General features: G+C 41.3%; 1 protein-coding gene across 1 annotated transcript; it reads left to right on the plus strand.

Moving 5' to 3' along the window:
• Window positions 1–8389: 8389 nt before the first annotated feature.
• On the plus strand, window positions 8390–11949 carry LOC133122795 (galactose-binding lectin l-1-like). Its single transcript, XM_061232956.1, has 4 exons — window positions 8390–8469; window positions 10116–10194; window positions 10307–10478; window positions 11684–11949. Exons 2-4 carry the CDS (start codon window positions 10133–10135, stop codon window positions 11828–11830), a joined length of 381 nt encoding a protein of 126 aa, XP_061088940.1. The 5' UTR covers window positions 8390–8469; window positions 10116–10132; the 3' UTR covers window positions 11831–11949.
• Window positions 11950–13700: the final 1751 nt, after the last annotated feature.

Below are 13700 nucleotides of genomic sequence, written 5' to 3' on the forward strand. Positions count from 1 at the left end.
TACCGTTTGTTTTGTCAGCTTGATCTTAAAAAAGAATTGCCGGAACTTAAATGATGTTTTGTTTTGTCAGCCGTTCTTAAGAAAGTAATTGTTCTTATCGCATCGTACAGGCATACAAACTGCCCATCACAAATGTGTTTTTGTCAAAAATAATTGACATGACATGTTCCATCAAACACTCAAAAATAAATGACATTTTGCATCACAGGCTATATTTTAAAAATAAATGTTCTTATCGCATTGTACAGGCATACAGCTGTTCTGCAAACTGTCTTTTCTGTTCTGCAAACTGTATTATGGGTGACATGGCTTAGGCAGTAAGAGCAATCGTCTGGCACTCGGAGGGTTGCCGGTTCGATCCCCCGCCCGGGCTGTGTCGAAGTGTCCCTGAGCAAGACACCTAACCCCCAAATGCTCCTGATGAGCTGGTTGACACCTTGCATGGCAGCGAATAGCCATTGGTGTGTGAGAGTGTGTATGAATGGGTGAATGAGAAGCATCAATTGTACAGCGCTTTGGATAAAGGTGCTATATAAATTCTAACCATTTACCATCTTTGCTAAAGTTAGCCCTCCCCCACCACACAAGACTTCCTGTCCTGCACGGTTCATACGTGAACTGTCCTTGACATCGATAGCCCACCCCCACAATGCCAGGCATCCTGCCCTGCAAGCAGTTACAAAGAGGAATCATAAAAAATGAATCATGCAAAACATGGTGTTATTTGGTATTTTCCAACTTTTCTCAAGCATACACATTATTTTATTCAATTCAGGTTACATATGGGTTACTATACTTGGCTTGATAAAAAAGGCTTTCTATGTTTTCAAATAAAGCTCTAGTGAAACTGATTAATAGTTTGGCGTCTTCCTTCAGTTTATGAGAATGTACCCTGTAATTTTAAATATTACCCAAAAAGTACCTGGGTTATGTTGGGCCTTGTGTCAATATACTGTGCAATCTAAGCATTTGGGCAGTGGAACAATTTCTGTTCTTTCAGCTCTACTCCAGCACATTGGATTTGAAATGAAATTATTCATATTTGGTAAAAGTGCAGTGCCTTTAATTTGAGGTAAAGATGGGGAGTGGCCCTACAAAGATAATCTGATAATTCAGTATTCTTGTGTAACTGTAACAGAGGGACCATTCTTGTGTAACTACACTGCTCAAAAAAATGAAGGGATACATCAGATCTTGAATGATTTATTCAAGTTGAAAATCTTTACTTTGGTTTCAACTTGAAACCAAAATCGTCAACCAATTGATGGCTGGATTCAAAATCACTGGATCAATGGATGATGTTACAGGCAGCATAACATTCACCACGGTGTCTCCAGACTCTTTCACGCCTGTCACATGCTCAGTGTGAACCTGCTCTCATCTGTGAAGAGAACAGGGGACCAATGGTAGACCTGCCAATCCTGGCGGTCTCTCACGAATGCCAATTGAGCTGTACGGTGCTGGGCTGTGAGCCCAGGTCCCACTAGAGGACGTTGGGCGCTCAAGCCACCCTCATGGAGTCTGTTTCTGACAGTTTATATACTTCTTTCAGCATAACTCCTCCTAAGAAATACCAGTTGATCTCTGTCATGCCCCAATGATTCATCATTGTGGCAATCAGCCAAATGATAATTTCGCTTTGTATGCTATTCTCTAAAAATAAATGTTTTCTTTAAACATGCCGTTTGTTTTGTCAGCTTGATCTTAAAAAATAATTGCCGGAACTTAAATGATGTTTTGTTTTGTCAGCCGTTCTTAAGAAAGTAATTGTTCTTATCGCATCGTACAGGCATACAAACTGCCCTTCACAAATGTGTTCTTGTCAAAAATAATTGACATGACATGTTGTATCAAACGCTCAAAAATAAATGACATTTTGCATCACAGGCTATATTTTAAAAATAAATGTTCTTATTGCGCCTCACAGCAAGGAGGTCCTGGGTTCAAATCCCCGTCGGCCGGGGCCTCTCTGTGCGGAGTTTGCATGTTCTCCCCGTGTCTGCGTGGGTTTCCTCCGGGTACTCCGGTTTCCTCCCACAGTCCAAAGACATGCAGATTAGGCTGATTGGGGAGTCTAAATTGCCCATAGGTATGAGTGTGTGAGTGTGTGAGTGAATGGTGTGTGTGCCCTGTGATGGACTGGTGACCTGTCCAGGGTGTATTCCTGCCTTTCGCCCAATGTATGCTGGAATAGGCTCCAGCCCCCCTGCGACCCTGTTCAGGATAAGCGGGTTCAGATAATGGATGGATGGATGGATGTTCTTATGGCATTGTACAGGCATACAGCTGTTCTGCAAACTGTCCTTTCTGTTCTGCAAACTGTATTATGGGCGACATGGCTTAGGCAGTAAGAGCAGTCGTCTGGCAGTCGGAGGGTTGCCGGTTTGATCCCCCGCCCGGGCTGTGTCGAAGTGTCCCTGAGCAAGACACCTAACCCCCAAATGCTCCTGATGAGCTGGTTGGCACCTTGCATGGCAGCCAATCGCCATCGGTGTGAGAGTGTGTATGAATGGGTGAATGAGAAGCATCAATTGTACAGCGCTTTGGATAAAGGCGCTATATAAATTCCAACCATTTACCATCTTTGCTAAAGTTAGCCCACCCCCACACAAGACTTCCTGTCCTGCACGGTTCATACGTGAGCTGTCCTTGACATTGATAGCCCACACCCACAATGCCAGGCATCCTGCCCTGCAAGCAGTTACAAAGAGGAATCATAAAAAAGGAATCATGCAAAACATGGTGTTATTCGGTATTTTCCAACTTTTCTCAAACATACACATTATTTTATTCAATTCAGGTTACATATGGGTTACTATACTTGGCGTGATAAAAAAGGCTTTCTATGTTTTCAAATAAAGCTCTAGTGAAATTCATTAATAGTTTGGCGTCTTCCTTCAGTTTATGTGAATGTACCCTGTAATTTTAAATATTACCCAAAAAGTACCTGGGTTATGTTGGGCCTTGTGTCAATATACTGTGTAATCTAAGCATTTGGGCAGAGGAACAATTTCTGTTCTTTCAGCTCTACTCCAGCACATTGGATTTGAAATGAAATTATTCATATTTGGTAAAAGTGCAGTGCCTTTAATTTGAGGTACATTACATTACATTACATTATTGGCATTTGGCAGACGCTCTTATCCAGAGCGACGTACAACAAAGTGCATACCCATAACCAGGGATAAGTTCGCTGAAAGACCCTAGAGGTAAGTACAATTTCAACTGCTACCTGTACAACAAAGATAAGGACAAGGGCCATTTTTTTTTTATTTTATTTTATTATTTTTTATTTTATTTATTTATTTATTTATTTTGAACAAACAAACAAACAGAGCAAAAGTCACCAAAGTTAACTATCCAAACACTGCTTACCTAGCCAACTAAAATACCGATACACAAAGCAAGTCACAGAGACAACAATTAAGGTTCACAGGGAGGTAGGGAGGGATGGGGAGAGGTGCTGTTTGAAGAGGTGTGTCTTCAGCTTGCGCTTGAAGGTGGGGAGAGATTCTATAGTTCTGACCTCAACGGGGAGTTCGTTCCACCACCGTGGAGCCAGAACAGACAGTAGTCGTGAGCGTGAGGTGGAGGTTCTGAGAGGGGGAGGTGCCAAGCGGCCTGTGGAGGCTGAACGAAGAGGTCTGGCAGGGGTGTAGGGTCTGATGATTTTTTGCAGATAAGCTGGGGAAGACCCTTTAACTGCTTGGAAGGCTAGCACCAATGTTTTGAATTTGATGCGAGCCATGACAGGCAGCCAGTGGAGGGAAGTAAGCAGGGGGGTGACATGTGAGTATTTGGGAAGGTTGAAGACCTAGGTAAAGATGGGGAGTGGCCCTACAAATATAATCTGAGAATTCAGTATTCTTGTGTAACTGTAACAGAGGGACCATTCTTGTGTAACTACACTGCTCAAAAAAAAAATGAAGGGATACATCAGATCTTGAATGATTTATTCAAGTTGAAAATCTTTACTTTGGTTTCAAGTTGATACCAAAATCGTCAACCAATTGATGGCTGGATTCAAAATCACACCAAAAATGTAAGTAAAAAATTGAAATCACAGGCTGATCCAACTTGTGTTAATTTTATCACAGCAACTCATAATGTGACTCAGCAGTGTGTATGGCCCCTGCGTGCCTGTACGCACTCCCAACAACGTCTGGGCATGCTCCTGATGAGTCGGCGGATGGTGTCCTGGGGGTTCTCCTTCCAGACATTGGTCAGGGTAGGGCATCAGTGAGCTCCTGGACAGTCTGGCGGCGTTGGATGCACCAATACATAACGTCCCATAGGTGCTCAATTGGATTCAGGTCAGGGGAACGAACGTGATGGCCAGTCAATGGCATCCATGCCTTCCTCATCCTGGAACTGCCTACATACTGGCCACATGAGGCCGGGCATTGTCCTGCACCAAGAGGAACCCAGGGCCCACTACACCAGCGTAAGGTCTGACAATCTGTCTGAGGATTTCATCCCAGTACCTAACAGCAGTCAGGGCACTGTTGGCCTCTGCAGACCATCACTGACCCACCGGTCATGCTGGATGATGTTACAGGCAGCATAACGTTCACCACGGCGTCTCCAGACTCTTTCACGCCTGTCACGTGCTCAGTGTGAACCTGCTCTCATCTGTGAAGAGAACAGGGGACCAATGGTAGACCTGCCAATTCTGGCGGTCTCTCGCGAATGCCAATTGAGCTGTACGGTGCTGGGCTGTGAGCCCAGGTCCCACTAGAGGACGTTGGGCGCTCATGCCACCCTCATGGAGTCTGTTTCTGACAGTTTGGTCAGAAGCATGCACACCAGTAGCCTATTGGAGGTCATTTTGTAGGGCTCCTGTCGTGTCTAGGAAACGACAGGATTCTAAATCCAATTTCTATAATTTGTCAAAAAACAACTTCACGAGGGAAAAGACACCACGGCAGCAAGCTCTTCAGGAAAATCAGACTTTATTAGCACAAGTGCACAAAGCCGGATCAATTCTGCAGAATTGACCCTCGATTGTTGGTTTCACACACATTTTATACACTTCTTTCAACATAACTCCTCATAAGAAATACCAGTTGATCTCTGTCATGCCCCAATGATTCATCATTGTGGCAATCGGCCAAATGATAAGTTCTGCAAACTGTATTATGGGCGACATGGCTTAGGCAGTAAGAGCAGTCGTCTGGCAGTCGGAGGGTTGCCGGTTTGATCCCCCACCCGGGCTGTGTCGAAGTGTCCCTGAGCAAGACACCTAACCCCCAAATGCTCCTGATGAGCTGGTTGGCACCTTGCATGGCAGCCAATCGCCATCGGTGTGTGAGAGTGTGTATGAATGGGTGAATGAGAAGCATCAATTGTACAGCGCTTTGGATAAAGGCGCTATATAAATTCCAACCATTTACCAGTTACCATCTTTGCTAAAGTTAGCCCACCCCCACCACACAAGACTTCCTGTCCTGCACGGTTCATACGTGAACTGTCTTTGACATCGATAGCCCACCCCCACAATGCCAGGCATCCTGCCCTGCAAGCAGTTACAAAGAGGAATCATAAAAAATGAATCATGCAAAACATGGTGTTATTCGGTATTTTCCAACTTTTCTTAAGCATACACATTATTTTATTCAATTCAGGTTACATATGGGTTACTCTACTTCTGGCAGAAATTAGCAGCTAATCAGTTTGAAAATATATAGGCATACTTAATCGTACTTTAACATTTGATTAATGGTGGTTTCTTGCGTTTCCATAAGATCATCTGTAATGAATGACATAGGTTAATTGGATTACATTTTCTACAGTTGACACGGTGGTTTCTTGCGTTTCCATAAGCTTATCTGTAATTAATGATATAGGTTCATTGGATTATATATTGATTATATGAGTAAATAGGGAGCATACATGTGATATACATTGATTATAGACTGCATACATATTGGTATACTTTTTGGCATGAAGCTTTAAGAGTTTCGGTCCTGCTGTTGGGTTGATGCCCTTCTATGGCCCTGTCCAGCTCTCCTTGTGTAATGGCCAGTGTGGGAAAATTTTAATTGGCTCACGAAATATAACTCCTATGGCATTAACTGTGTAATTTGTGCTAAGCATTAATATGTGCCCACTTCTACTAATGTGCAGAGAGAAGCTGTCTACCAGTGGAAATTTCCACTGAACTGTAGCAACGTGAGCAAATATGTGTCATAGGGCATGAATACTAGTAAGATAAGAGAATCAGAAACATTTGTTTCAAATATCATCACAAGCTTGCAGAAAGACAGGAGCCCACCCAATCACAAAGGAGGGGGCCACACTGGATTTCATCCAAACTGCTGACAGTAGGGAGGCAGGGACTGCCCCACTCTCCCCAGCTACAGAATGTGTATATAAGCTGTAATGAAGTATAAGGCATTGTTCTCCGCTTTGGAAGCACTGCACCCGATATGCGTATTGTATAAAGCTGTTGGACTCTCACTTGTGCAGAGCTGTTATTGTGTTGCACATTTGTATCCAACACCAGTCTCCTCATATCTCCTCCAAGCCTTCTTGCGACCGCACATATGGATGTGCCATCCTGGAGGAGCTGGACTACCTGTGCAACCTGATTGGGCTGCAGGTACTGCCTCATGCTACCAGTAGTGACAAGGACACTAGCAGGACACAAAACTAGAGAAGAATCAGTCAGGAAGGATAAGGAGACAGCAATTGTCTGTGGCTACCACATGCAAAACCATTATCTTTTTGGGGGTTGTATTGCTTTTGCATCTCCATTGCACCTGTTGTCACTTCCATTTGCACCAATGCAGGTGAAATTTATTCACAATAATTTGTGCTTCCTAAATGGACAGATTGATATCCCTGAAGTTTAACTGACTTGGTGTAACACCTTGATGATTAAGCATTCCCTTAATTGTTTTGAGCAGTGTGTAATGCACACTAATCATTAGCTTACTAGTTAGGCGGCCTGTAGCGTAATGGTTAAGGTAAAGGACTGGGACACGCAATGTTGGTGGTTCTAATCCTGGAGTAGCCACAATATGATCCGCACAGCCGTTGGGCCCTTGAGCAAGGCCCTTAACCCTGCATTGCTCCAGGGGAGGATTGCCTCCTGCTTAGTCTAATCAACTGTACGTCGCTCTGGATAAGAGCGTCTGCCAAATGCCAATAATGTAATGTAATGTAATATACCAGGGCATTTACAAGTGGAAATGCCTGCAGTGGTCCATTTTGTCTGCTAGTCAGTGTCCTATGTCCAAATACCACACACTGTCTAAAGTTAAGGGGATTGTTCTTGTGAGGCATAAAGCTGAACCCTTTGGGACAGATGCTGGTACTTTTAAATCTAGAATGAGTAGGAGTGTTTGCCACAGCTCTGAATGTTTGGACCGCTGCAGTGTGACTTCAGATGAAATGACACCACATAGCAGAAGTACAAACATTTCAAAATTGGCAGAGTCATTTGACTTAGGCGTTGCATACTCATGAGTAGTGAGCAGATTATGTAATATCTTCAGTTCTTGACACCCTACTTTGCATAATGGAACAAAATCTCCCGTCTAAAACCTAAGCCATGCCATACACTGGTAATTACAGTAATATGCTCACTGCTATAGACATTAAGTCAGGCAATTACTTGTAGCTAAGGTTATGTGGGTGTTATCAGAAATTAATGTACATTTTGAACACATCGCCACATTAGCCTCTAATGAGTAGTTTTTTTTAACATCAAAAACATCCCTGACAAACCATTTGACTTCATATGGACCAGACTTTTGTCCCAGCCCAATTCTCTATATTTTTTACATTTCAATGTGACTGGTTTCCCATTGTCAGCAACTGGTTTCCCTCCCTCTCCTTCCTCTGCCAGTTTCACAATTGATGTTGGCTGCGCCGAAAATGATGCTGCACTTTGACTTCCGCTTCAATTATCTTGGGGAACAAGACACCATCGTCCCAGGCCTCACCTCAAACTGCCTCGACCAGGATTCAAACCCAGGACCTCCATGCTGTGTGGCTGCAGCACTACCTGTTCACCTGTTCAAAAACATGCACTGTGCATTCATATCTTTGAAGAAATCTTGCATTTCCAAACTCATTGGTTCTAATTCCAAATTTTTCATTAAATACGATAGAAACATTTGTTTAGATTGCCCACACAAAAGATACCTATAGCTTCACTGTTTAGTTGTTTTTACAATACTTTACTATAGCAGGAAAAAATACTTGATTCATGTTTCAAAATGTTTAGCCTTGCTCAAGGGCCCAACAGCTGTGCAAATCTTATTGCGGCAACACCGGGGATTGAACCACTGACCTGGTTCCAGTCATGTACCTTAAAAAGGATGCAACAGGGTGTCCCACTGCACTTTTCAATTTGATTGGTTAAGACTTTGTCACACTGATGCATAAATATCACGCCTTACATTTTACTTTCATTTTAACCAAAGCCATATGAGGACTCAAATCAGCAACTGAAGTGTTGAGGTGAGTGTCAGAAAAGATGATTTTATATTTTGTTAAAGAAATAAAGAAACAAACAAACATAATTAAATGCTGTGAATGGTGTTTTTGAAGAACGATTTGTCACATGCAGTACTGTGCAGAAGTCTTAGGCACCCTAGGCTTTATTATATATATGTCTATTTTGTGTGTGTGTGTTAGTATAAAATAAAAACACATTTGAGATTTCCTAATATTCATTTTCCGAAAGATTAAATTTTACAGATACATTTTTGGATTTAATTTTTTAAAGTAAAATATTACTGCAAACAATTGAATACTTTTTACATAAAAACTTGATCAAGGCTGTTTGTGATCAAGGAGCCAACCAAAGTCTGCAGAAGAACTGTGGCAAGTTCTCCGACATGCTTGGAACAACCTCCCTACAGAAAAACCTTCTTACAGAACTGCAGATCTCAGAGAAGTGATGCAGTTTTAACGCTGAAGGGTGGTCACAAAAAATATTGATTTCATTCAGTTTTTAACTATTCTGCCAATTTACTCAAATGTAATGTAAGATGTATAGTATGTTTATTTAGGACCTTTCATTGAATTATTTTTGAAAGAATCTTATCTGTACAGAATGTTATACAGGTGCCCAAGACTTTTGCACAGTACTGTATATTAGACTATTAGGACTGCTCAAATAAATATCTTGCAACAAAAGACACAAAAAGAATACTGCTCTGCATTTGGGGTTTTTCTTTCAGTCATGCTGTCTCATCCATGCAAGTTAGGCAAGTTTCACACTTTCTACGTTTCAGTGAACACAGAAAACCTTAAAATAAAATATACTTTAGCACAGGAAGCGATGTGTACTTGTGTCTTGCACACAAGATAGATATAGATAGATGGATTGACAGACATTAAAAGCACAATAACACACATTAAAACCAACAAAAGATGCCATTAATAATTAGATCACAAATACAAATATAGTACAGAATGGTAGCAGCAGGTGCAAAGTGCAAATGGAATAAAAATGTAATTCAGTCCACACACAGGTCAGAGTCCAATGCTCTGGCAGAGGCAGATACATTATAATAAAAGCAGATAAATTATGGTAGATGTGATCTCTTGTTGTGCTCATTTGTACACCGGGGTTGGATTAGAGGCAGATACATTATAATAAAAGCAGATAAATTATGGTGGATGTGATCTCTTGTTGTGCTCATTTGTACACCGGGGTTGGATTAGTCTATTGCTGAAGGTGCTGTTTTGCCTGACTGTCATGTCATGGAGGAGGTGGGAGACATTGTCCATGATCTACAGTGCTTCTGCCAGCATTATTTTCTCCACCACGTCCCCAGAGGGACCAACTTGGACCCAACTGACCGTTTAAAATAGTATCCAAACTGAGAATCCTTTTATGGACAAGGGAAGAATCAAATACAATACTGAGTTGCACTTTTATTTCTGACTGATCTCAGGACTGCCTCTTCATAAGCTTGTGTATCTCAACATGAAAAACACAGAGGCATGATAATATCTCAGCCATATGTTTTTCTGTTCTCATACAGGAGCATGAGGAAATATGATAGAAAAACTTGTGACACTGGCAAGTGTACAAGTGGTTTGTATAGAAAGCCATTATGAGCGTTTTCAGGATTTTTCTCTTCGGTTTTAAACAGATTGTGAAGGTGAAAACATGTCGTTCAAGTCAGGAATGGAACTGAAGATCAGAGGTGTCCCAAAACCCGATCCGATTCGGTGAGTCATCTCCATAAGGCCTGGTTATGCTCCTGCCCAGTTCCAGTCTTCATCCTCCCTTACTGCATTCTGCTGGTTTTCCTCCATTGTTGACCTCTCCTTCCTCTCCCAGTTTCACGATCGATGTGGGCCACGCTGAGAATGATGTTGCGCTGCACTTTGACTTCCGCTTCAATTATTTTGGTGAACTACGCACCATCGTCATGAACAGTCTTGAGCAAGGTTCGTGGAAAGAGGAACAAAGAGAGAAAAACTTCCCCTTTGAGGCAGGCCAGGAGTTTGAGGTGAGGCCTGGGACAGGAAGACACTAAATGAAAAGCACTTGCATAGTATGTTACAATTTTTCATTAAATACTATAGGAACATTTGTTTAGATCGCCCACACAAAACATACCTATAGATTCACTGTTTCATTGTTTTTACAATACTTTACTATAGCAGGAAAAAATACTTGATACATGTTTCAGGGAATAAAGGGAATAGTGGAATTGGTAGAAGAGAGTGGAATCATTGAACAAATCAGAATACTGTAAAAAAAAATATATATATATATAATTATAACATACTGTGGGTTTGTTTCACAGTTTTTGTTTAAAATTGCAAACAAGCATTTTTTGATACAGAGTTATTTTACAGTATTCTGATTTTTTTCAGTCTTCTACTTTTTTTAGAACCAGAAAAAGACCATATTGAAACATGTATCAAGTATTTTTTCATGCTATAGTAAAGTATTGTAAAAACAACAAAACAGTGAATCTATAGCTATCTTTTGTGTGGGCGATCTAAACAAATGTTCCTATCGCATTTCATGAAAAATGATTAATTTAAACCAATGAGTTTGGGAGTGCAAGATTTCTTCAAAGATATGAATGCACAATGCAGGCTGTGTTACAAGTGCTTACCAATTTGAGTGTTGTGTCTAAGGTTTTGAAAATTTAGCACAAGCTTGTGAGATTAGTGTCGAAGTGATTGTATAAAACTGTAAAGCTCTGTTAATGTATTTGTCCATCATTAATTAATCTTAACAACATTAGTTATTGCCAATTCATATTGGAATGAAAAAGTCAGTTCATATGCACTCAGTAATCACTTTATTAGGTTGACCTGTACACCAGCTTTTTAATGCAAATATTTTATCAGCCAATCTTGTGGCAGCAACTAAATGCATAAAAGCATGCAGACAAGAGGTCAAGAGGTTCAGCTGTTTTTCAGAGCCTCCAAAATGGCATCATCCACAGCACTTATTATCAAACTTTTGTACATTTCTATTATATAATAACTATTAACAAAAAAACATAAACATGCAGATAACAGACACGTAGTAATGTATGTATTTTTGTATACATTTTTTCTCAGATCTCTTGTGAGCATGTCATTTGATTGACTTTCACTGCAGTCTGTATTGTAGTGTGTTCTTTGTGATAACTGTGTTATTTGGCAGCTTATCTCTACCAAAATTTCTTATGATCTCTCCTTCTCTCTCTCCCAGATCACCATTTCCTTCACCAACGAAAAATTTTACATTAATCTCCATAATGGAAAAATGATCGAGTTCCCCAACCGTATGTGTGATAACCACTATGAATTCCTTTCAATGGTTGGAGACGTCATGGTCAACAGGATTATAATGCAATAAAGGCTCAGGCATTCCCTTTCTGGGCTGCTGATTGGCTGCTCTGCTTTCTGCTTCCTGTGAAAACGTATTGAGTATGAGAATCATTCCAGTTTTAATAATAAATGCCTAGCTTATCATGGGCCTGTCTGTGGCTGTTCATTTGGGTGAGGGGGGTCCAGTTCCTTCCTACAAATCTTCATTCATTCATTATCCTAACCCGCTTATCCTGAACAGAGTCGCAGGGGGGCTAGAGCCTATCCCAGCATATATTTGGCGAAAGGCAGGAATACACCCTGGACAGGTCGCCAGTCCATCGCAGGGCACACACACCATTCACTCACACACTCATACCTATGAGCAATTTAGACACTCCAATCAGCCTAACCTGCATGTCTTTGGACTGTGGGAGGGAACCGGAGTACCCGGAGGAAACCCACGCAAACACGGGGAGAACATGCAAACTCCACACAGAGAGGCCCTGGCTGACGGGGATTCAAACCCAGGACCTCCTTACTGTGAGGCAGCAGTGCTACCCACTGCACCATCCGTGCCGCCATTCTACAAATCTTGTGCATGTGAATACTTTAAGGGTTGCTGAGTGGTCAAATTCACTTGTCATACAGGACTTGATAAATATACACTCCACTTTATTAGGTACACCTGTACACAGCTTGGTAATACAAATAGCTAATCAGCCAATCATGTGGCAGTATCAGAGTGGGGAAGAAATGTAATATTAGTGATTTTGACCGTAAAGTGATCATTGATATCAGACGAGGTGATTCCAGGAACTTCTGCTGATCTTATAGGATTTTCACACACAACAGTGTACAGTTTAATGAGAATGGTGCAAAAAACAAAAACAAAAACAACCCAGTAGTAGAACGGTAGTTCTGTGAGTGAAAATGGCTTGCTAATGAGAGAGGTCAGAGGAGAAGGGCCAGACTGGTTCAACTGACAGGAAGGTGACTCAAATAATTGTGTGTTACAACAGTGATATGCAGAAGAGCATCTCTGAACACACAACATGTCAAACCTTGAAGTGGATGGGCTGCAGCAGCAGAAGACCACACGAGTTCAACTCATGTCAGCTAAGAACAGGAAACTGAGGCTACAGTGGGCACAGGCTCACCAAAACTGCACAATTGGAACAATGCTCTGCTGTAACATGCAGATGGTAGGGTCAGAATTTAACACAGCATTTTACAATTGATTCTGACACAGGAATTTCTCTGTTTAAATTTTCACATATTTTAGGTGCTGTAAGCCTTCGATTCCTGTTACTACTGAGTGTCAATCTCTTATCTTCTGATTTTGTTGTTGCTCGAAGTCTTCCTGCTCTTAACCTGTCCTTTATACTGCCAGTCTGCTTGAACCATTGAATGGTGCTTTGCACTGCCTTGTATGAAACCTTGACCTTTTTTTGAATGACTCTAATGGAAGGGCCTTCTTCATGAACACCATAAAAAGAAGAAAAACTAAAAACCTCCAGTGAGCAGCAGTTCTGCAGGCAGCAACACCTTGTTAATGTGAGAGGTCAGAGGAGAAGGGCCAGACTGGTCAAAGCTGACAGGAAGGTGAAAGTAATGCAAATAACCACACATTACAACAGTGGTATGCAGAAGAGAATTTCTGAACACACAATGTGTCAAACCACTAAGTGGATAGGCTCCAGCAGCAGAAGACCAATAAGTAAGAAAACAAAAGTCTAATAAATACCTAATAAAGTGCTCAGTGAGTGTACACTTGACAAAAAGATCAAATAATTAAAGAAGAGAATACACTCAAATAAATAATAAATGATACATATGGACATGGTAACTAGACCATAGTGTATGAGGATAAAGTAAAAGATGCTTTTACCAAACCTAGGAGAAAATATTGCACTATA

This window comes from Conger conger, chromosome 2 (genome assembly GCF_963514075.1).
Source record: "Conger conger chromosome 2, fConCon1.1, whole genome shotgun sequence".
Lineage (NCBI taxonomy): Eukaryota > Metazoa > Chordata > Actinopteri > Anguilliformes > Congridae > Conger > Conger conger.